Raw genomic sequence first — 23,332 nt, 5'->3', positions numbered from 1 at the left:
CGTTTTCCTCGTTCGTACTGTACTGAATGCGCCCTCGCTGCCTCCATTCCATGCCAATCCTGACGAACACAAGAAGATAAAGAAATTCAGAGTTTAAAGCGATTTAACTTTCTTTTGATCCTATTTTGTCTTTGAGTTTATTAAATCCTCGGGAGTTCTTCAATTTTCTTCATCTTTTCTTCTCAATTTCTGGGTTTTTTTTGGCTTGAAAGTGGCGATTATCTTGAAAAATCGCTTTGGGAGTTTATGATTCTTGAAATAAATGAGTTTGGATTTGGTTTTGGGGTGGGGTGTTGTTCTATTCGCGTTCCTCCCTTTGAATCTCGTGGTGAAGATCTTCAGATTCAGGTTTAAATTCAAGTTCTAAGTTGAATTTAAGAACTAGGTTCTGCGGATTCTTCTTTCAAATTTTAGGGTTTAAGGCGGTTCAATCGAATGGGTGCTAATCTGTCGAATAACAGTGGAAGAAATGGTCCGCCATTAATGTCAGGGCTTGAAGATATGCCGGAAAACTGTGTGGCTCTGGTTCTAATGCATATGGACCCGCCGGAGATTTGCAAATTAGCCGGAGTTAATCGGATGTTTCGCGGCGCTGCGTCGGCGGATTTCATCTGGGAGTCTAAATTGCCTTGTAATTATCAGTTTCTGATGGATAAAGCATTCGAGTTTAACGAGAAAGAGAAAAGAACAGTGAATTTGAGGAAGAAAGATGTGTATTCTAAGCTCTGCAAACGAAATACCTTAAATGGCGTCTGGAAGGTTTATCTCTGTTCTTGATCTGTTTTGAATTGTAATTTGAATTCTGGATTTGGATTGATTTAGGGTTTAGGGTTTAGGGTTCTTCTGAAATGGGTGCTTATTTTATTTGGTGAAGGAGTTCTGGTTGAACAAGAGAACTGGAGGGCTATCAATGGCTATCTCTTGGAAAGCATTGAGTATCACTGGAATTGATGATCGGAGATATTGGAATCATATTTCAACAGAGGAATCCAGGTGAGATTACTTTAGAAGCTCTGTAGAACTTTGATTTTGTGTTGTTATTGAATAAGCTAACACTGTTTACCATTGGGATTTGATCAACTCCGAGTATGATTTAGCCTAAACTTAGCCTTTTAGGGTATGTTCGGAGCGATTTTATACGTGTTTAAGCACTTGTAAAGTCATTTCGAACGAGCTTTGAGCTTCGAGCTTTGAAGAAATAGAAAAAGAAGTAAATTCCTTTGAGTTTCGCTTTCACCCTTCGATCCTACGGCTAAGATAGTGGTTCTAGAGCTCATGCAGTAGCTTCTAGCTTCGCCCGCAAATCCTACTAGTTCCTAAGGCCGTCCACCCCTATCGAAACTAGAGCTTTCCTTTCACTTGTCCCAGCACTCGCCTTTGGCGAGGCTGATCCCACGACTAAGATAGTCGCTCTAGAGGTTAAACAGCAACTTCCGGCTTCTCCCGTGAATCCTACTAGTTTCTGAGGCCGTACACCCTTATCAAAACTAGAGTGTTGCTTTCACCCCTCCGTGCACTCGCCTTAGGGGAGGCTGATCCCATGGTTAAGATAGTCGCTTCAGAGGTCACGTAACAGCTTCCGGCTTTGCCCGTGAATCCTACTAGTTTCTGAGGCTGTCCACCCCTATCAAAACTAGAGTTTTGCTTTCACCCTTTCGTGCACTTGCTTTAGGGGAGGCTGATCTCACGACTAAGATAGTCACTCCAGAGGTCACGCTGCTACTAGTTCCTGAGGCCGTCCACCTATATCAAAACCCCATTTAACAACTAGGGCAGCTCGAGAGGCGCCAGGACCGGAGAAAGTTCCATTGCAATGGAGGATGTTTTGAGAAATGAGCTTTGAGATTGTTTATTCTTTTTAGTAGTTGTCTTCTTTGTTTAATGTGTTTTCACGGTGACCTGTGCTTTTAGAACAGCCGGAGTTCGACTTTCAAAGAACTCGAGCTTGTGAACAATGGTTTCAAGTGTAGCTGTGGCGAGAAAACGATCAAGTGACCTCGATCTTCCGATTCACACACAGTAATTTCAAAACCTTTACGAGTTAGCCGATCACGTAGCTCTATAAACTTTCAAAAGCATTGATCATTTAACAGCCTTTGCTCATTTGATCATTATATCACCGAACATACGACGATATAGAATTGTTTGACATTTTCATTCTTTCATACGTCGAAAGTTCTTGATAATCGAGATCTTGGAGTGATATTTCTTGTTCCTAAATCCAGATTTCAGACGATTGCTTATCTTCAACAAACATGGTGGCTCGAGGTGAACGGAGAGCTCAAGTTCCAATTCCCAGAAGGGAGATACGCGGTGTTCTTCAGGCTCCATCTCGGGAAACCATCGAAGAGACTCGGTCGTCGAGTTTGCTACACAGATCAAGTCCATGGCTGGGACATAAAGCCGGTGAGGTTTCAGCTGACGACGTCCGATAATCAGCATACCGAATCGCGGTGTTTCTTGGGCAGCCCTGGGAATTGGCTAAACTATCACGTGGGAGATTTCACGGTTGAAAGTAGTGGGAAGAACAACAGTATGATGAAGCTGAAATTCTCATTGACTCAGATTGACTGCACACACACCAAAGGAGGGCTCTGCCTTGACTCTGTGCTGATACGGCCTTCTACTCAACCAAACCAGCCAAAGTACAGATTTTGTAGCTAATCGACCAACACGGGTCAGATCGGATTGGATCGGAAGTCTGATGGGGTTTGAGACGAGGACTCCGAGTCGCTCGGAGACCGAGCTGGATCACACACTAGTTGGAAAAATGCCTAGTTTTTCAATTTTCAGACATGTTCTGTTTGAAAGTTTTGGTGTCACTTTATGTTTCGGGACTTCGAGTATGATTTAGACCATAAATATGAAACATCGTGATATAACGATGGAGATATGTATGGACAGAATCACGTCCTTTGCCTAATTACTACTATTTGTGTGAGTGGTTATATAATAAAGTGTTGTAATTTTTTTTTTTTTTTTTTATATGTGATTTAAACCATCGATATGACATATCACGATGTACTGGTGAATATATGTTTGAAGATACCGTCATATTATTTGACCTGTTACAAATATTTGAGTCAAAAGTTGTGACAAGAGATGTGAAATTCCGTCGTTTAAAAGAACTATAGGACTAAAATTATATTTTGACAAAATAAAATAAGGCTAAATTAATAAAACTTTTAAAAAATTAAAAATACTCGTCACATTAGTTTTAGACGAAGATGGTTAATATTTTATTTCAATAATAATTTTCTATTAAAATTATTGGGTTTTTTTAAACAAAAGTACGGTAGAGAATTTATATATATATATATATATATATATATTAGTTTAAGATATATATTTTTTATTAATTAAAAAAAAAAAAAAAAAAACAGGTGTAGGGTTGGTGATGGGAATGCAAGAGGATTAACTATTTAATTACAAAACAAAAGTGGGTTTCGCTGTCCTTCGAACTGCTTTCCAATTTTACTCTCTTTCCGATTTCATAATCATCTATTTGAGCTCATCATTCTCTACCAAATCCCCGTCCCTCTGATTCTTCTTCAAGGATTCTTTTTCCTTTTTTTCTTGAGGGACACTTTCGGTCTCTGACGAAAGTAAGCACTGGAAAATGTATCACTTCCTTTTAATTTCATGAAATGGCTATCTGTTACTGATTTCGTTCCGAATTTTTCTCATAATGTGGTGAAATTTTGGGCGATCGGTTCGTTTATCTGATTATTCTATTTGATTTCGTATGTTTTTCGCCATTTTCTTTGAATCTTCTGAGGTTTTCTTTTGTTGTTTGCATCTCTGTGAATTGAGGGTTTTTGAATGAATTCTGTTCGATGATTCTTAAATGGCGCTTTAATTTTCTCCGTTTATTGCTTTCTATCGAGGAAGTTTTGGTTTCGCATTTCAATAGAGTTTTCTTTCGTTTCGAGTGGTTAAATCCAGCGCCATAATTGCAAGTTCTTGTCATTATTTTAAATTTGGTGTGTTCTTTGTATATTTGAAGATTGTTCATCGGAATTATGTTCGAGTTTCTTAGTTCATTGCTCGACCAGAATCTTGAATTTGTATCATTATAAGTTATGTTTTCTTCCCTTTCAACTCAGGTCTAGTTTTGGAAGCTGCTGCATTTTCTTATGGTAAGTTGCCAGAAATGGAAGTCCGTTTGGATTTATTGGATTTGCTTCCACTCGACATGTCGAGAAAGATTTTAATGTGCTTCGATGATGTTTCTGATATCGTTCGAGCGAGTGCAGTCTCACGGCGTTGGCAACATTTAGGTGAGTACATGTGTTAGAAGTTCATATCAACTTTCAGTATTGATTAAACTGCATATGTTATGTATTCATGATATTGATGTCAGATTCATGTAACTTATAAGTTAGTTCTGATATATGGAGTGATCAAGGAAAAGTAAACAGTAATAGAAATGCATTTTGTGAAGAATGTTTGATACTGAACGATACGAAGAAGAAAGAGACAGCGGAAACCTTGTAGTTTCATTCTATTGACAGGCTTTATGTTTTACTTTTCGTAGTGTTAGGAAATGGTTTATCAAAGCACCTCTGCTTTAGATCATTCCCTCATTTGTCGAGAGTAGCTTCGATTGTTGAAGTAACGAATTCGGAAGTGAATGGAAACGAAGAAGCAGCATGTAGTAGTTCAAGAGATTCAAAATCAGTGCAGAGGGATCACAGAGTTTATTCATATCTCGCTCATGCATCTGCATCGTTTCTTATGAGAAATTGCATTTTAGAGGCAATTACTGCTTCGAGCACTGATAATGATCCTGAAGAAAGCATTACGAACACGTTGGAAGCGAGAGATCTCATTGCAAGGAGAGCTTCGTATTGGTCAAGTAAAGGACACTTTAAACCTGATGTATCCGAGACACTGATATACAAACTGGTTTCCAATTTATGTGTTGTAACTGAGATTAATATACGACCTTTCCAAGGTATTTCTTTGGCTTGGCTGATTTCCTGTATAGGTTTTTTCGCCTTCTATGTTGTTTGCTTTGATGATGAATGTCTATTTTCTTGTCCAGCATTTTTTCAGTCTGGTTCACCGATATACTCATCTAAAGCCGTGCGGTTTCGATTTGGTCACTTAAAACATGTCATGGATCTTAGGAGCGATCTGGCTGGGGAGTTACACCGTGGATCTACAAAAGAGATGTTTACGTGGACGTATACTTCTCCAGAATTTCCAATGGCTCAGGTATGTCGTAAGTCCATGCTTTGCTAATGCATTCTGCATTTCTCTTATTGTCGAATTCCATTTCCTTGTTCAAATTGCCCGTCATTCTGCTATCGGTAAGGTCTTTTTATATTTTAGTCGGGGCAATCACTCAGGGTTATTGTTTCCGAGTCTAATAATTTATGCAGCGTAATACTCTGTCCATGATCTTGAACCTTATTGTGAGATCCCAACGTTGGGCCCTGAAGAGGGGTGGATTGTGAGATCCTACATTGGTTGAAGAGGGGAACAAAACATTTATTATAAGGGTGTCAAAACCTCCCCTAGTAGACACATTTTAAAACCTTGAAGGGAAGCCTAGAAGGGAAAGCCCAAAGAGGACAATATCTGCTGGTGTTGAGCTTGGGTTGTTACCAATGGTATCATAGCCAGACACCGGGCAGTGTGCCAGCGAGGAAGCTGAGCCTCGAAGACAATATCTGCTAGTGGTGAGCTTGGGTTGTTATCAATGGTATCATAGCCAGACACCGGGTAGTGTGCCAGCGAGGAAGCTGAGCCTCGAAGGAGGGTGGACACTGGGCGGTGTGCCAACGAGGACGTTGAGCTCTTAAGGGGATGCTCACTGGGCCCAGCGAGAACGTTGGGCCCCAAAGGGGGTGGATTGTGAGATCCCACATCGGTTGAAGAGGGGAACAAAACATTCTTTATAAGGGTGTGGAAACCTCTTCCTAGTAGACGCGTTTTAAAACCTTAAGGGGAAAGCCTAGAGAGGACAATATCTGCTAGCGGTGAGCTTGGGTTGTTACACATGGTATCAGAGCCAGACACTGGGCAGTGTGCCAGCGAAGAGCGAGGACGTTGAGCCTCGAAGGGGAGGTGAACATTGGGCGGTGTGCCAACGAGGACGCTGAGCCTTGAAGAGGGTGGACACCTCATTGGGCCCCAAAGAGGATGAATTGTGAGATTCCACATCGGTTGGAGATGAGAACGAAACATTCTTTATAAGGGTGTGGAAACCTCTCCCTAGCAGACGCATTTTAAAACCTTGAGGAGAAGCCTGAAAAACCCAGACAGGACAATATCTGCTAGCGGTGGGCTTGGGCGGTTTTTCACCTATCGAACTTGATATCTTCTATCTGTTTCCAGCTTTCATCAGCTATCAGATTGTGTTGGAGCTCTGATTTTTACATAATACAAGAATGTTAGTTTTGTTTGATTCACTTGAACATGGTTAAAATCCATTTAATTCCGTAACTGATGGGTCAAATGACATCTTACTGAACAGGAAAATTGCTTGCAGAAGTTCAAACTTCCTCAACCTGTTCTTTGCATAGGAGGCATTTTGCAAATCGAGCTGCTTGGGAGGGTACAAAGACAAGAAACCGATGCTTTGTTCTACATATGGTATGTTCACTCGTATATATACTTTTTCTTCCTTCTGCCTGTCTGGCGTAGCGTTTCCTTTTAGCTCGAAAGAATTTCCAAGAAACAGCTGCCCAGCAACGTTACCTCGGACGGGTCGAACAAGAGCAGCATGCTCTCCCCTTTGTCTGCAGCATTAAGATATAGTTTGTTGAATCTTGCACCACTAGTGATGTCTTAACAGCTCGTGTTTCCCCTGCAGCGTTTCTCATGTTCAAGTTATCGGACGGTCATTGTCGCCTGCCTTTGATATCGAAATCCTTGAACCATCATGGGAGTTCATTTTAAAATGTAACCGTCAGGCAAAGGCTTATAACCAGTTAAGCATGCTCGACAATGAACCACTCACAATCCTTCCCACATATTTGGAGAGACGTGTAATCGAGTTGCGACAGATTGTGAATATGCTTCGGGGAAACGTAGTTCAAGGCGAGTATTATGCATGGGGTGATGAAGAAGATGAATCAGATGAAGATTTTGTTGCTTAAATCAATCATCTTGTTCCAAAAAAGAAGAAAAGTGGGAAGGCTCCTAACCATCCAGAATTGTGACAAATATTCTGTGCATACAGTATTTTGCTGGCGCTTGTGTAGATGAATGTAAAAAGCACAGCTCTTTTTCTATGGCTTTATAATATGGAAGTGTAGTAAATAATGTTAGTAATATTACCACTATAAAGCATACAATATTTTTCCTTATGTTTCTCTCATGGGTTCTGAATGCATCTAGATGTAGGGGTGTTCGTGAGTTCGATCGTAGGGTTGAGACATTTTTAAACCCAAACACAATTATTTAGGCTGAAAATTTGTTCATCCCAAACAACTCATATGAAATAATGAACTCAATCATAAATCTTTCTGTTCGTAAATTAGAGTTTTATGAGATTTTAGTGTTACGTGAGATTCCACCTCGATTGGAGAAAGGAACGAGTGCGATTGTAAGATCTCACATCTATTGGAGATTGGGCCCTAAAGTGGGTGGATTGTGAGATCTCGCATCGGTCGGGAAGGAATGAGATCTCACATCGGTCGGAAAGGAAGGGGCGTGGAAGTTCAAAGAGGTATTGTGAATAGATAGATTTTGTAAATAAAAAAAACGCCCAACGACTCAACCCAACTCCCTCACCCAATTGGGTTGTTTTGTGAACTTTTTGAGTTCGGATAACTAACCTAACCAATCCAAAATGAAAGAGAATTTCTAATATAATTTATTGGATCAAAGTAAATACAGATAGAATTCCAGATTTTGTTCTTGAATTCATCACAAAAAGAACCAACAGAAATAGGGAAGAGATTGAGAGGTTACTTGATGCAAATTTCAGTCAGATCCTCACAAACAAGGAAGCCGGTTCAGTCTTTTCGATCGTAATCTATGTACAGTCTGCAACGGTTCGAACAGTGAAGATCAACAAAAGTAACTCGAGCATTGATCACGAGCATTGATGGAACGACTCCACTCTTCGTTTATTTTGTGCTGAATATACCCAAGCTCGAGCTTTTGATCTCGAGCATACGATGGAACGACTCCACTCTTTGTTTATTTCCTGCTGAATCCACTCTCAAGCTTGAGCTTTCGATCACGAGCATACAATGGAACGACTCGGTTTTCGTTTAGTTCCAGCTGAATATACTCAAGTTCCCTCTTTCCAATCTCTCTAATAGCTTCTTAGCACTAGGAACCTCCATTTCTACAAGTTTCTTGAGATACCCAATAGCTCCATGTGAAATCATCAGCTTCTTGCATTTCTTGCTCAACGCAAGGTTAACAAGGCAGGCAACTGCATATTTTTTAGCTGTGTTATGAGGACTCGAGTCGAGCAACGTAACGAGATTTGGGACACTGTTTTCATCCTTCTTCACTTCATTGCTGTTTTGGGACAGTGTCATCAAGCTTGCAATTGCTTGCGCTGCCACTTCTCGGACACTGTTCGACTTTGCCTCGAGCATCTTGATTAGCGGAGGAATGAACCCTGCTTCCCCGAGTATCTTTTTCATCTCTGGTGAGCTGCTAATGACGCAAACGGCCGATGCAGCTGCCTGCTGAGCACCTAAAGATCCTCCTCTAAGTACACGAAGAAGGCACGGAAGAACACCGAGAGATGTTATAACTTCGGTCGGAACCAAGCTGACTAGATTTCTCAGCGCCTCGATAGCAGATTCCTTGGCGTGTGTGCCATCGATGAAAACTAATAGACTTTGTATGCCACCTTCTGAAATCACATTGTTCCTAAGATTTTCAATGCCTGCAGTGAGATTTTTCAAGCATTCGGCTGCATAATCTTTTGATTCCAAGAGAATTCCGTTGCCGAGGAGATTTATCATTATCGGAACGATTCCCTCTTCGGCTAAAGATTGCCTAACCTCAGGAATGGTTGACATGTTCTTCAAAGTGCATGCAGCTGCCGCCTGCAACACTGAATTGCTTGTTTGGCAGATCTCGAGCAGCGGCTGAGCTCCTCCGTGGCCAACAATTTCGCGGGCAGTTTCAGCTGATGTCGATAGCCTTTGGAGGGACATTGCAGCCTTTTCTTTACAAAGAGCACTGCCAGACTCAACAAGCCGTATGAGGGGTGGCAGAACACCCTCTGAAATCAGCCAATTTTCGTAACTCTGTGATTCCACAATCGAGCAAATCGCCATTGCTGCTTTCTCACGAATGCAGGGAGATGTTGCAGCGAGCAATTGGATTAGAGCAGAAATGTTATTACGTCCTAAGACAGCCAGGACGGTCTTTTCATCCTCGTTCATGACCTCGACAAGGCTTTCGAGAGCTCTGTGTTTGGCTTCCAAGTGCCCAATCTGTAGCCGGGCAAGCAATTCCCTCACATTTTTATGGTCGGTAGACTCAGGTTCAGTCGAAGTACCCGTTACAGATACGGGCAAAGTGGCTTCACCTAGCACTCCTGTCTTGATCAAATGGCTACAATCTCGCAAATTCAAATCCAACTTCCCAGATAACGAGTCGAGATCATTCTGCATTCTAAGCTTCCCCTCGTATCTGTCCTGCACACAGATCTCTGCCAATTCAATTACTTCTTCCATCGTTTTTGAGACAGCCTGCAATAGCTCCTTACAAAGAGCATTCCTGGAGAAAAAGGGGTGGCTAGACAAATCAGATAAACGAGACGGGATCTGCTCCGTCTTGTAAATAATCATCTTCCACCTGCCCGGAAACACTTTGACCTCCATAGCCTTCTGTAGTGCCAGTGGAACCAGCTCTTGCGCACGTAACAACCAATCTTCAGTCAACTGGCAGTCTCCGGGACGTCCCTTCATACTATCTTCCACCATTATTCTCCAAATTGGATAAGGATTGAGCAGTACAGGGCTCTAGCTAAACTATCAGGACAAATTGAGACAAAACATTGCAGTTAAACCAATGACCCAAACGACAACAACGCAAAAATACAACGCTAATCGGATCGAAAGGCATTGACAATTGCAACATAAACACAAAAACTATCAAAGAAAGCTCAAAATTCAGCTGGAAACAATGAACAGACAACCAAAGAACACCAAATGAGTTCTCTTCTCTCTACCAATAAATGCCTTGAAAAAGTTTTACTATAAATAAAGAAGGTAGTTGACTGAAAGGGAAAGCAAATTGGCTAAGCAGAGCCGTCCAATAAAGAAGTCAGCATTTAAGACACAACCCTTAAAACATAGAAAACCCAACAGGACCATTCAAATTGTCTGGATCTTAGCCATAGCTTCATTATCCGACCAGGAAGATGTCCGGTTACTTGGTCCCCATCCATAGTTAATACCTCAAAGGAATAGAAGGAAAGATATGAGTTGGAGGAGTCTATCTTAGCTGTATTCCCTTTTATATCACATGGAAACTAGCTGATTTTGGCTTGAGAGAAAGACTTCACTTAGAAGATAAGACAATGGTTTGGACTTTTTACTTTGTTTAATGAAAGCTTTGTAAGAATCTTGAGTTGTATTTGATGAAAAAAGCTATTTCTTCCTTTTATTCAGCTGGGTCCAGCAAGAAGTATACCTTGAACTGATATGATTTGCTTTAGAAATGGAAAATTTCCAGCATGATTAACACAACAGCCACCAAATGCTTAGCTTCTCCTTTACCTGCAAAGAAAACATCGAAGCCTATCAATACCAGAAAACAAGAACTTAGTTATACACATAGAAAAGGCCAAAAACGGCTGAGCAATAGTGAAATTTCTAGGGCGAACCTTCAAGAATCAGAAGCTATGCACCTTTTCTCTATTTGAAGTGACCTAGAAACGGCTTGAACAGCAGTGATTGAGAGAAAGGGCTCGATCTAGAAAATCCATTACTCTAATTTACAAAATCAAGAAAACCTAGAAGCCATATAACGGTTCTTAGTTCAAGAAATGGAGAAAACGGTCGAGAAATCGGCTCGCGAAGAGGACGAAGATGAAGAACAGCAAAAGAACGAAAGGACAGAGTGACAGAAGATCGAGAAACCGAAGTTTGAATAAATTGGAAGAAGTACCATAGCTTTTTTCGACAGAAATCGACGCCGAAAAGGACAATCGCATTCAAAAATCAAATTTCTTGAAATCTCACGCCGATTTAACTCTCTGGTAGCAGATAAATGTCAGCCCCCACTGTCCCGTCGCCTGAGATTCTCTGGTAAACAATTATTTATCTATGGGCTTCTTGTGACTGTGAAGGAAAGGCCAAGGATGTTTCATTTATTTTTGTATTTAATTTAAAATTTTTCCAGAATAAATACTTTTATTTATTTATTTTATTATAATATTATTATTATTATATTGATTTGAAAATAAAGAATTAAATAACAGAAAATAATAAAAATAATAACAGTATATTCCTTTCCAAAACAGTGAAAACAAATAAAAATTGGTTGGTTTTAAAGCAATTATTGTCTCCCACCTTTGAATGTTCACTCTATAATATTTTTTAAAAATTATTTAATAAATTAGCATGGAAATTAGCGGCCATTATATTTGTATTCCCGACTCAACATTGAACTGGTCTCGTGCTCGACCATTGTGTTGTCGAGTTTGAACTACCTGCCGTTAAAGAATCGATTGCAAAAGCCCTCTCGACTCTCTTTATCTATTTAAAAAATAATAATTCACATCATTAACGACGTTGGTGTAGATTTTTATTAATCAACGTTCTACTTGCACGTGTTAAGCATATAGCTAGGGTTCCTTATGAGCCAGGATCATAGATTGGACTCCACTATAGTAGAGTCTAGTGAACCGAGCATACTAAATTAAAGATTTATTCTCTCTCGTGAGCCATGTAGTACGTTATATATTATTTCTAGCAACTCGATCAAAATAATAATAATAATAAATATTTAGACGTTCATTTTTATATATTAGTCTATTAAAGTAAAATTGACATATTATATATATATATATATATATATATATATATATATATATATATATATATATATATATATATATATATATATATATTTTATTTTTTTTATTTTTTTATTATTTTTTTTTTTGAAGCTGAAAGGGTGAATATTAAAAAATTAATAATAACTTAAAAAAATTTAATTAATAAATGTCATTTTTGTAATATATAATTTCAACATTGGAATAAATAAATAAAAATGGAAAAATATATTTATGCTAAATAAATAGAATATAGGGACCCGAAATTATGATGAATGTGCACATGAATTAATGAATAAAAATAAAGTAATGGAATAAATACCCGAAAAAAGATTATTATAAAATTATGAAAAATGCAATATTATGTCTGTGGGGGCACACAGTCAATAGACCTTATGATTATTAATACATTATAACATAAATTAATTCTCAATGTCATCTAAAAGTCAACGCAAGCTTCTTGTCTGAGGCATGGTTTTTATCAAATTATTGTTAATTCATGTAATTTCAATTTATATGAAATTAATTATTATTATTCCTAAAAGGAATGAAAATTTAGATTATTATGTTGGGATCATTCCCATTATAATCATTTTTTTTAATTCCAATATAATAATTAAATATTTAATAAGTCGGTAAATATGATTTTATGTCTAGTAAGCCCTTGAGGGAATTGGTGTGTCAGCGACAACACTGAGCCCCTAAGGGAATTGGATTGTGAGATCTCACATTAGTTTGAGAGATAACCAAAGCATTCTTTATAAGGGTGTGGAAACCTCTATCTAACAAACACGTTTTAAAACCATGAGACTGACATCAAGAAGCAACATATTAAAGCGGGCAGTATATGCTAACAGTGGGCTTGAGCTATTATACAACATATATGGTCGTAGTAGTCTTGAAAGGTCGATATTTTGATTCCAACATATTCGAAAGATAAAACACTAATTATCATCTCAAACCTCGATAGTTCGGTCCTCGTAAACCCTAATTATTCATCATCATCCCCGTTTCTTCTTGTGTTTATATTGATTACCAAGCCAAGTCATGTTAACCACTTATAGCCAAGCAAGAAAATACAAGAAAAAAAGAAGTCAAATGGCCTTAAGTCCAAATCATTAGTCCAAAAATGTGACTAATCAAAATATTATAAACATAAAATGATATATATATATATATATATATATATATATATATATATATATATATATATGAAGTTAGTTTAATATATATATAAAGTGGAGCAAGTCTTCACAATGGAACATTATGGCGTCATTATTACTTAAATTGTGTAGAAGAAGTCGTATGGAAACTTCAATGTAATCAATATTTTATTTATAAATTCTTTTTGTCTCGAATATTTTAATTTTTAAGACCCATCAATAAATTAAAAATAAAAATTTTATATCTCATTTTAAATATTTTATTTGAAAGTTAAGGGACTAAATTAATATATACTAATAAAATTTTAATATTTCTATAAATTTATTATTTTTTGAAAATATTCATGAATTTTGTATTTATTTTAAAAATATTATTTTTCAAATTTTAATAATACTCTTAAACTAAAAAAAATTAAAAAAAAATTACGGACATTAAGATTTTATTTTATTAAACTTTCAAAATTATTTAAAAATATTCTAAATATTTTAAATTTTTATTAATACCATTAATTTTTTTTTCATTAACATTATTAAACTTTTAAAACTTTAAAAATATTTTAAAATTTTATAGATAGTGAATTTTTTTTAAAGTTTATAAGAGAGAAATTGTTAATTTAGAGCAAATAATTGTAATTTACCAATTATTTTCATTTTTTCATTAAAATAATATACACATAATTTCAATTTCTTAATCCAAAATTAACTTTATTATAAAATATTTAATATTCACCATAGCTGGGAGACCCACTGAACGTTGGTGGCACAACCACCGAAGAAGAAACCCTCAATCTCTTACTCTTCAAATCTTCATTCCGATAATCATCTCCCAAAATTTGATCCACCCACCATTCTCCGCCGCCCTCCGACGCATCGGAGCTGAAACCCAGCCGTTGGAATCCATCGCCGTCGCCGGAGCTGCCGTCCCACGAACAGGGCTGATCGGTTTCAACGTGCGGCACAATTATGGTCGGCTGCACGGCCACCTTATCAACGGCGGTAAAATCCGCCATTGTTACCGGTTGGTAGCTTCTGAAATTGAAAATGTTTCCAAAAGTGAACCGATCGCTTACTCTGTTTTTCAACGATTTGCTCTGTTCGTTCGTTCTCGCTGTAATATTACTAAGTTTCGCTTTCAATACGCCGATGTCGGGAATTTTTTGTTCCGATGACCGGCCGATCACCGGAGATACGAAATTGGTCCTTGTATTCTCGCCACGAAGCGCAATGGCGGCTTCGTCGTAGGCTCTGGCGGCTTCCTCTGGGGTGTCGTAAGTGCCTAACCAGAGCCGGACTCTCTGAGATGAGTCTTTTATTTCTGCCACCCAGCGGCCGGATGGCCGCTGCCGGACTCCGACGAACCGCCGTGCCGGAGATTTAGTGGGTTGGCAGCGGGAGAGTGCGGCGGATCTTTTGGGTTCTCTACCGGCGGCGGCCATGATTGATTTGTTGGTTTTTGGATTTTGAAGAAGATGAAGAGTTTTGATGGGTTTTTATATTAATGAAAAGTTTTGGATCTTTCGGTGGGCATATACCTATCTCAAATCAATTATTGTTAGCTTTTGTTCTGTTTTATCGACCATAATTATTTAATTTCTACATTTAAAATTTTATATTTAAGTTGAGGTCTTTTATTATCATTTAATTTTTGTTTTTAAATTCTTTTCTTTATTTTAATAATTTTAAAAATATTTAAATATTAAGGATTAAAATATATATTTAATCTTAGGCTAAATTAATAAAAATATTCTGTAAATTTTATATTTTATGTCATTTTTTCTTTTTTTTTTTTTTTTGTTTGGAATTGTTGGTATGTATTTAAAAAATATTATTTAACTTTTAATATTGTTTCTATTTTTGTCAACTTCTCCCTGCCTAGTAGTTATATGCAGCTGTTGTTACCTTTTGTTTACATTCCTCATTTTCTAAAACTTTCTTTTTGAAATGGGGCCAGAGACTTAAAGTATAAATCGGTTGGCCATTGGTGACGCAAGAACAAATAGACTTAACTCAACTCACTTGTTGATGAAGTGAGTTGTTGATGAAGTGAGTGAGCACCCACAAGTCAACTTTAAAAAGTTTCATGATAATCATTAATTAAAAATATTCCAAAAATTTTAAAATAGCATTAAGTTTTACAAATTCAAAAGTTTTTTTTTTTTTTGAGTATTTTTTAAATAAAATATTAAAAGTTTATATATTTTTTAAAATTTAAGTACCATTTTGAGACTTTTTTTTATATAATTATTAAAATTTTAAAAGTTTAAAGATATTTTTAAAAATAAAATAGATATTGGTTTAAAATTTGAGTGGTAAAAGTCTTTTATCTTATTACATATTAAAACTTTTTTTCGTTCAACAACTTCGAGAATGAAAATTGAACCTTCAACATTTGAAATGATAATTGATGTCTTATCGGTTCGAGTAATTTTTTTTTAATATTTATATATTAAGTTGCGAAAAATAAAAGGCTAAAATGGTGAAAAGAGAACTAAAACAACCACTAGAATGCTGGCCGGAAGAGGACAAGAAGCAACTTTAATTCTCATATATATAAATATTATTCAGTGGCTAAATGGATATTGATTCCCTCAATTATTTACATTTTTTTATTATAAATAATTATATGGTTTTAATTTTGTTTATAAGAATTTTATATTCTAATCAAACAAATGCTTAATATATTATATTTGAAACTAATTTCTTTACTTACCTTTTCTTTAATTAAAATGCTCTTTAAATAATTTAATTATCTAATAAATATTTAAATTTTATTTTTTCACAAAAAAAAAAAGTTAAATTACAAAACGGGCTATATGGCTATATGGCTCGGCTCGGCTCCGTGGGTTGAAAGGTACACGAGGAAGCCGACACAAAACGGGCCGTTCGATTTTGTCGGCTTGCAAAAACGGAACGTTAAATTGGAAATATAAAAAGGAAATCCGGCAATATAAAATAATTAATGAAAATGACAAAAAGTTTAAATTTGGAATATAGCAGTTGGATGGAGAATTATACTTTTGTGGGCTCCAGAACTGCGTCGTTTTGATTTGGATAGGGAAATCACTTCGGGAGCCATCTCAACTTGCTTTAGAGGTTGGACTCTTAATTAATTAAGTCTTTAATTAAGATTAACATTTGATCATCTCTCTCACTCATTTCTATTAATCATGTGTGTCCTTTAGTTCAAATTTGATAATGACTAATATTAAAGCGCTCGGTTAATCAAATTAGTTTATTGGGTATTTGGTAGACATTAAACTCGACATTTTGGAAGCGTCTCGGGTGCATAAGATTTAAAATTTCAATTGTTTGAAGATGAAGATGCATAAAATGTTTGATATATTACGTATCGTAGTCAGCCTCATAAGACGCGTTTGACTGGCAATAACGGGTTAAAGCGGACAATATCTACTAGCGGTGGGCTTGAGCTGTTACAAATGATATTAGAGTCAAACAGTCCGAGACACTAGTCGAAGTAGGACTAAACGATCTCCATATTAGATGCGATTTAAAACCTTGAGATTGATGACGATAGATAATAGGCTAAAATAGAGAACATCCACTAAAGATATGCCGCTTCCGTTTTAAGTAATTAAAATAACTCAGTTCCACGCGAGTAAATATGAATTATTATTATTTATTTTTTTTTCATATAATTTATTTTAATTGCATAAAGAATATTAGCAATTCCAGCCTATTCTGATGAATTAGTCGCCAATTTCAACCGGCCCTTCCAATTCTCTTCCTCCCGCCATTTTCAGCCGCGAGATCTAGCAAAGCCCTAAATCCTATTTCCCGGCGAGTACTGCCACCGCCAGCGCACGGCGGCAGCCGGCAACTCTTTTTCTAACTCGTTCCGCTGCTACAGTAAGAATTGGAGGAGTTAATCGAGATGTTTATCATTCCACTGTAAGAGCTCTCAATTCCAAGGTCCGTGTCTATCTGAATTATCTCTTAGTTATTTAAGCTATGTATGATGCTGATTTCTTTTAGCTGCTTTTGGATTACTGAAATTGGGAAATATATAAAGAAATCAGTAATGTCGCTTAGAAGCATGAATAGGAGGGAGAAATGGATATACGTACTGTAGAGCTCTAGGTACAACAGGCATCGGCAAAATCGACTACGAACCAGGAACCTTCAAACAAATCTCACTTGAAAAATCATTTCTAAGTTTGAAGTATCTGCAGATAGTCGTCGATTATAGACATGGCAGATGAACGGTACCCGGAACCGAAGAGATTGTAATGATTCAGATAATGATACAACAGATAAAGATCTCTCCTCTTCTCAAAACCAGGTTGCTTGGGCATAACCTGGACAAAATGACCAAACATTTCAAATGTAAAAACTAGTTAGCATGAGCTGAAAAGGCAAAGGAAAAGTAGTAACGGCAGTTCTAACTTGTAAGAAGATCATCGTAACGTGAAAAGGGGAAATGTAACTGCTCAAGCCCATCGCTAGCAGATATTGTCCTCTTAGGGCTTTCTCTTAAGATTTTAAAACGCGTCTATTAGGAAGAGGTTTCCACACCTTTACAAGGAATGTTTCATTCTCCTCTTCAACCAATGTGAGATCTCACAATCCACCCCTCTTGCGTATCCAGCATCCTCGCTGGCACACCACCCAATGTCTAGCATATATTGTCCTCTTTGGACTTTCTCTTAAGGTTTTAAAACGCGTCTATTAGGGAGAGGTTTCCACACCTTTATAAAAAATTCTTCGCTCTCCCATCAATTGGGATCTCACAAGAAAATATACAATCGACAAATAAAGTGGAATCAGGAATCTATTAACTTGGAAAACAATAGTACCTGAAAATAAGCATCATAAAAGGCACCTCCAAAGCCAGCACACCATGACATTCCAAATTCTGCTTCATTGTGTCCATCTGAAAAATGTAGCCTTAGAAACCAAACACTTGCTAAGATAAACGACTTCTTTTAAAGATAAGTTGTTGAAGCTCCAAACCTCTCCTGGACTAGTTCTTTGAATAAAAATGCAAGAATAAAAGTAGAAACAAATCCTAAAAAACCCAATTGAATAAGAGGCAGGAGCATTTCGACTTTGATTCATCTACCCCAACGATCTACTATGCCGTTCTCTACTTCTACTTTCGAGCGATTCATTTCAAATCACTGATCTTTTCGTATCCAAGCATTATTTTTGTAATTGCAAATGCATGAAGTATGAGGAAAGTTGAACTTACAATAACATGCTGGGTCAAGTATAACAGGCTCTCCATTCTTATCAGAGCTGATATTTCCACTCCATAAGTCCCCGTGTAGCAAACACGGTTCGATCGTGACATTATCAAACAGGGGTCCAATACTTTTTGCCAGCCTTTGTCCTGTTAAATGCAAAAACAACATAAAGCTCAATCAGAAAGATAGCCAAGGGCAGCTGTCTATACAAAGAATAAAGCCATAATTCATCATCTTCAAGTGATGATAACAAGTTACTAAATCTTGTAATACCTATCTGAATACCAAATCTTCAAAAGCAATCAAGGGTTATGTTACCCCTTTTGGAACATATGGCAAGATCATAAAAGCCTTTTTATCACACAAAACTAAGATCGAAAACGCGGTCAACCAACAAACATTAGTGCCATTCTCCAAACAGCAATGTTCACCTTTCTCATAAATGGTTCTATCGCCATACTGGTCAAGTGCTAGCCTCAGCTGAAACCCCAATCTTTCCTCCGCATAAAACTGTACCCAATCTGATGACCAAGTGTTTATTTGTGGAGTACTAGGAACATAAGACATACAAAGAGAATAAGAGCTCACTTATAAAACGCTGCTTCAATTGCTGATAATGGTACTTATCTATGACCTGTGCATATACTTACAGCATTAGCAGATAGGATTCATAAGAACTCACCTGCCAATGGTGTTGTTGACATCAAACCCAAATCCCTTGTCAGATTTTCCAGCTTTGTGCATTTCAGCAAGCTTTCTTCCCAGCTCAAACTGAGGTCAGTAAAGGGTAGATTTAGAAGTTCTGTTGCCATATTCATCGTTTCGATTCCAACGAAAAAGAGGATGGTCCATTTCTTACCTGGTTGCCTCTTGAGGAGCCAAATTCTATGAATTCCATAATGATGTATGAGCCACCAGAAGGTAATGATCCGAACTGTAATGAGAAAAATAAGTTCAGTTCTTATTTGTAGTCAAGCAATGGATGAATGAACTAAACTTTAATGAAGGAACAATGACTGGATAATAGAGTATAACTCTTCCTGGAACTGAAATTCTTCAAACCTTGAATGGTTTAGGAACACGGATAGTTCGCGTTTCGTACATTGCACTTAAACCAAGAGCTTCTGCTTCAAACATTGAGGGTCCAATGCTCCTGAGTGAGTTACATAACTGCTCATAATTTCTCTCACTTCTTTTTATCATCAGTCAACTATAAGAACTCAAGAGTTCTTACCTATTCCTTTTTACAAAAAAGGACCCAGCATCCGTGTCGTAGCGATTTGCCTGGTTGATGCAACCACCACCAACTGGGCTAATTTTTGTTATCTGTGTTGCCTTTCCTTCAGAGAGAATCCATTCTTTTATAGGATCATCTCCCATTGCTGCAACTGAAACCATTGAAAATGGGAAGTTCAATCAACTCATTGTGAAGTCTCTGACTTGATTTGCAACGTTAATTAAATGGGTAGTAGTTTTCTATTTGTTTTCATATAACTAATTGGTAGAAGTTGATTTGTTTTTTATTGTGTTTGTTTGTTATTCTGTTTTGTAAGGCTTTCTAAAAGCCCTAGTTATTCTTCAATAAGGACAATCAGTTCCTTTTACTCATGTCACTTAGAGAGTAAGTTAGAGAGTTCATTAATATCAAACTTCTGCGGTGCAAGCATGCAGTTCAAAGAATAATGTAACAGCTTAAGTCCACCGCCGGCAAAATATTGTCCTTTTTTAGCTTTCCCTCAAGGTTTTAAAACGTGTCTACTAGGGATAGGTTTCTACACCCTTACAAGAAATACTTCGTTCTCCTCTCCAACCGACGTGGGATCTCACAATCCACTCCCCTTGAGGACCCAACGTCCTCGCTGGCACCCCATCCGGTATCTGGCTCTGATACCATTTGTAACAACTCAAACTCACCGCTAGCAGATATTGTCTGTTTTGGCCCGTTGTGTATCGTTGTCAGCTTCACAATTTTAAAATGCATCTTAAAAACCTTGAAGGAAAATTTGAAAGGGAAAGCTCAAAGAGGACAATATTTATCGACGGTGGGCTTGAGCTGTTACAAATGATATTAGAGCCAAACATTGAGCGGTGTGCCGGCGAGAACACTGGCCTCAGAGGAGTAGATTGGAGATCCCACATCGGTTGGGAAGGGAAACTAAACATTTCTCACAAGGGTGTTGAAACCACTCCCTAAAAGCCACAAGAGAACAATAAAACATTTCTCACAAGGGTGTTGAAACCACTCCCTAAAAGTCCCAAGAGAACAATATCGGCTAGCGATGGGGTTGGGTGGTTATAAATGACCTCTCAAATCCACCGACACAAAGATCATCAGTAATTGGAATGGACAGAAGTAAGTAAAGAAACTTTCACAGGCAGAAGGCAAGTACACCATTAAAAGCAGTAATGGCATATAGATGGAATCAGCTACTGAAGTTTACAATAATCCAAAGAAACCCAGATATAAACTGGGAATCTCTGATATCCCCAAAACATCAAAACCAAAAAATCTCAAACAATATAAGAAAAGCATCATTAACATAACTCAATCGTCAAAGGAAATGAAAACAGAACAGAATGGCAATGCACATACATGCCTACAATCCCATCCCAAAGTGCTCATCTTACAAAGAACACAAACCCCTCAAACTCAAATTTAGAATGGAAAAACACGAAATTGAAGGAAACAATGAAGTGGATCTGCAGCTAACCAGTGTAGGTTATGTTCAGAATTGAACTCACCGGCAAATGGTCGGCGTTTGGCGGAGGAGAGAGGAGGACGACGAAGCAGAGAAGGGGAAGAGGAAGGGAAGTAACTGAGACCCACGTGTACCGCCATTATCTTCTTGGAGGACGGCACGAGGCCAATGCCCAAGGCCGATTGCCGCTTGGTTTCTAGTGGTTGCGTCGATATAAACGACGTCGTTTTTCTTTATAAATTTTTTTCTCCGATCTCCGAGTCAGAAAAATATATTTTGACTTTTTCTTTTTTAATATTATTGTATACATTTAATTAATTAATTAGTTAGAAATAGAGAAAAGGTTAAATTGGGTTTACCCTATGAGGTCATTGGGGAAGGTAAAAGTGAGTATTTAAATGTCCCATTGCTTGTTCTTTAAATAATCTCTCTATTCTCAAAGTTTATTTTATTTCTTCAATCCCTATGGGAGATTTTTTTTCTTCTTTTTAAATACTCTAAACCTAAAGGCACGGTATTTACCTGACCTATCTTGTGATTTAATTTTTTATCGAGTCAAAATATAGTATTATTAAAACAATTGAACTTTTGATTGATCCAAGTATTTGGGGCTCGGGATTCTGTAAATACATTGTTTCTTTGAATTTCGTTGAAATTCATATGGAAGATGAACCTTGTAAAGATCGTACGGATCCTTGTCACAAAAAGACAAGATTAATCGAAACTATTCAAACATGTAATTTAAATAAAACAGTATTTTTGTAGGAATTAGGTTACGGGTTTTCAAGGTAGTATGAGATGAAGATCTATAGTAGACAAGTAAATTAACAAGTTTGATTTAGCATGTCACCAATCAATTTTACTTTGTATTTTAGCATGTATTTGGCAAGGAGCTCTCATAGTTGACTTTTTTGTACCTCATAACTTAAATTTGTTAATAAATTCATTGGAATTCAATGCCTAATGCCTAAAAAAGTGTGTAATAAATTTATGTTAAATACATTAAGAGCATACTTGCTCAAAAAAAAAAAAAAAAAAATCGGGTTGAATTTCTACCCGACGTAGGCTTAAGTGGTCATATTGGATCATTGGGAACCATCACAAGTACAACCGACCTGTGTTTGAATGAGAATGTCGTGTCGTCCAACGAAGCCAGAAGAAAGTGACTCGCACAGACACTCTTTTTCAATAGAAAGGAACGGCCAAACCAATCCAGTTGGCTAGTCAATCTCAAAGATCTTATCAGCCGACAAATTAGAGATGGATGACCACAATACCGACCTTACCAATATCAGAGGTTTATTAATCAATGACTGAATAAGGAAATGTTAATATTTCATTAACCATTTTTGTAATTAATCTATAATTGAACATTAGTAGGTCTAAAATTATTGCTGAATATTGAAAAAAAAATGTCAATACTAAAATACCTATGCATAAAAATAAAAATAAAAATAAAAATAAAAAAAAGCTAAATTTAGACCCACATTTACTTCTTCTTCTTTTATGGTATTAATATCCGTTCATTTTTGGTTATATAAAACTGTGAAACATGAAATTACTTATCTACCCCTGCTCGCCATGTATGTAAAGGACACGGCAAAAAAGCTTAGATTCAGCACGCGCAAATCCACAATACTCAAGTCTCCATCCAGCCGTCGGATCAAAAAGGGATGATCGAACGGCCCAAATAGACTGTGGCGCAAAAAAGTCAAAAGTCAGAGTCAATCCTTGTATCCAGCACCTTATATTATTAACCTAGTCAAAATTTCCACTTATTATACCAAAACAATAATAATAATAATATTGCTGATATGTATAAAAAATTCAATATTTTTTTAGTTAAATATATGTCTAAATTATTTTTTTAATAATACTTCATAAATTAAAAAAATAATAATAATCAAAGAACTAAAAGAGAAATTTCAAGGTAACTATTTAATTTTAAAATTTTGAAAATTCAATTATCAGCCAAATTTAAAAAACAAAAAAAAAAAAAAAACTTTTTTTTAAAGTTTTAACAGACTTAAATTCTATATATAATATTTTAAAATTTAAATAAAATAACTACGTAGCTCTATAATTTTGAAAAAATAATAAATATAATCGTTAATTTTATTTTTTTCTGTATAATTTGAACCTTAAATTTTAAGAGAATTAGTACATGTTATTTATTCATACTAGTGATGATTTTTTTTAGAGATTAAATTAAAAAATATAAAAATATAAGGGATTATTTATAATTTTTAAAATAAAAGGGAATAAATTGAAGAAAAA

General features: G+C 36.6%; 5 protein-coding genes across 11 annotated transcripts; 2 read left to right on the top strand and 3 right to left on the bottom strand.

The window, feature by feature from the left end:
- On the top strand, positions 1 to 2,975 carry LOC111790885 (F-box protein PP2-A13). Of its 2 annotated transcripts, XM_087122436.1 has the most exons (4): positions 1 to 759; positions 875 to 993; positions 1,917 to 2,019; positions 2,226 to 2,366. In XM_087122436.1, the coding sequence occupies exons 1-3, from the start codon at positions 436 to 438 to the stop codon at positions 1,993 to 1,995; spliced, it is 522 nt and encodes a 173-aa protein (XP_086978562.1). In that variant the 5' UTR covers positions 1 to 435; the 3' UTR covers positions 1,996 to 2,019; positions 2,226 to 2,366. The 2 variants fall into 2 exon arrangements, with proteins under 2 accessions (XP_086978562.1, XP_023527763.2); XM_023671995.2 differs by lacking the exon at positions 1,917 to 2,019 and having other exon boundaries at positions 6 to 759; positions 2,226 to 2,975.
- A 478-nt stretch (positions 2,976 to 3,453) lies between these two features.
- Positions 3,454 to 7,319, top strand: LOC111789682 (F-box protein At4g00755). 4 transcript variants are annotated; one of them, XM_023670328.2, is made up of 6 exons: positions 3,454 to 3,605; positions 4,107 to 4,280; positions 4,538 to 4,957; positions 5,048 to 5,220; positions 6,485 to 6,603; positions 6,824 to 7,319. In XM_023670328.2, exons 2-6 carry the CDS (start codon positions 4,154 to 4,156, stop codon positions 7,107 to 7,109), a joined length of 1,125 nt encoding a protein of 374 aa, XP_023526096.2. In that variant the 5' UTR covers positions 3,454 to 3,605; positions 4,107 to 4,153; the 3' UTR covers positions 7,110 to 7,319. The 4 variants fall into 4 exon arrangements, with proteins under 4 accessions (XP_023526096.2, XP_023526097.2, XP_023526098.2 ...); XM_023670329.2 differs by having other exon boundaries at positions 3,462 to 3,621; XM_023670330.2 differs by having other exon boundaries at positions 3,463 to 3,693.
- Positions 7,320 to 7,805: 486 nt separating this feature from the next.
- LOC111791145 (uncharacterized) lies at positions 7,806 to 11,278 on the bottom strand. Of its 2 annotated transcripts, XM_023672377.2 has the most exons (4): positions 11,101 to 11,278; positions 10,817 to 10,945; positions 10,624 to 10,709; positions 7,806 to 9,959 (listed from the first exon to the last, which is right to left on the bottom strand). In XM_023672377.2, the coding sequence occupies exon 4, from the start codon at positions 9,909 to 9,911 to the stop codon at positions 8,232 to 8,234; it is 1,680 nt and encodes a 559-aa protein (XP_023528145.2). In that variant the 5' UTR covers positions 9,912 to 9,959; positions 10,624 to 10,709; positions 10,817 to 10,945; positions 11,101 to 11,278; the 3' UTR covers positions 7,806 to 8,231. The 2 variants fall into 2 exon arrangements, with proteins under 2 accessions (XP_023528145.2, XP_023528144.2); XM_023672376.2 differs by having other exon boundaries at positions 10,817 to 11,278.
- A 2,513-nt stretch (positions 11,279 to 13,791) lies between these two features.
- On the bottom strand, positions 13,792 to 14,658 carry LOC111790308 (uncharacterized). The gene has a single exon (XM_023671167.2). It carries the CDS (start codon positions 14,586 to 14,588, stop codon positions 13,872 to 13,874), a length of 717 nt encoding a protein of 238 aa, XP_023526935.2. The 5' UTR covers positions 14,589 to 14,658; the 3' UTR covers positions 13,792 to 13,871.
- Positions 14,659 to 17,017: 2,359 nt separating this feature from the next.
- LOC111789914 (Protein kinase superfamily protein) lies at positions 17,018 to 21,233 on the bottom strand. Of its 2 annotated transcripts, XR_002814416.2 has the most exons (10): positions 21,099 to 21,233; positions 19,591 to 19,744; positions 19,419 to 19,509; positions 19,216 to 19,290; positions 19,039 to 19,127; positions 18,788 to 18,906; positions 18,362 to 18,502; positions 17,967 to 18,043; positions 17,238 to 17,468; positions 17,018 to 17,159 (listed from the first exon to the last, which is right to left on the bottom strand). XR_002814416.2 is itself a non-coding variant. In XM_023670635.2 (9 exons), exons 1-9 carry the CDS (start codon positions 21,193 to 21,195, stop codon positions 17,322 to 17,324), a joined length of 990 nt encoding a protein of 329 aa, XP_023526403.2. In that variant the 5' UTR covers positions 21,196 to 21,233; the 3' UTR covers positions 17,178 to 17,321. The 2 variants fall into 2 exon arrangements, 1 of the variants encoding a protein (XP_023526403.2); XM_023670635.2 differs by lacking the exon at positions 17,018 to 17,159 and having other exon boundaries at positions 17,178 to 17,468.
- Positions 21,234 to 23,332: the final 2,099 nt, after the last annotated feature.

The sequence above is a fragment of the Cucurbita pepo genome, chromosome 3 (assembly GCF_057944985.1).
Source record: "Cucurbita pepo subsp. pepo isolate OVF chromosome 3, ASM5794498v1, whole genome shotgun sequence".
In the NCBI taxonomy this organism is placed as follows: Eukaryota; Viridiplantae; Streptophyta; class Magnoliopsida; order Cucurbitales; family Cucurbitaceae; genus Cucurbita; species Cucurbita pepo.
This window is presented reverse-complemented; position numbering and strand designations above follow the sequence as displayed.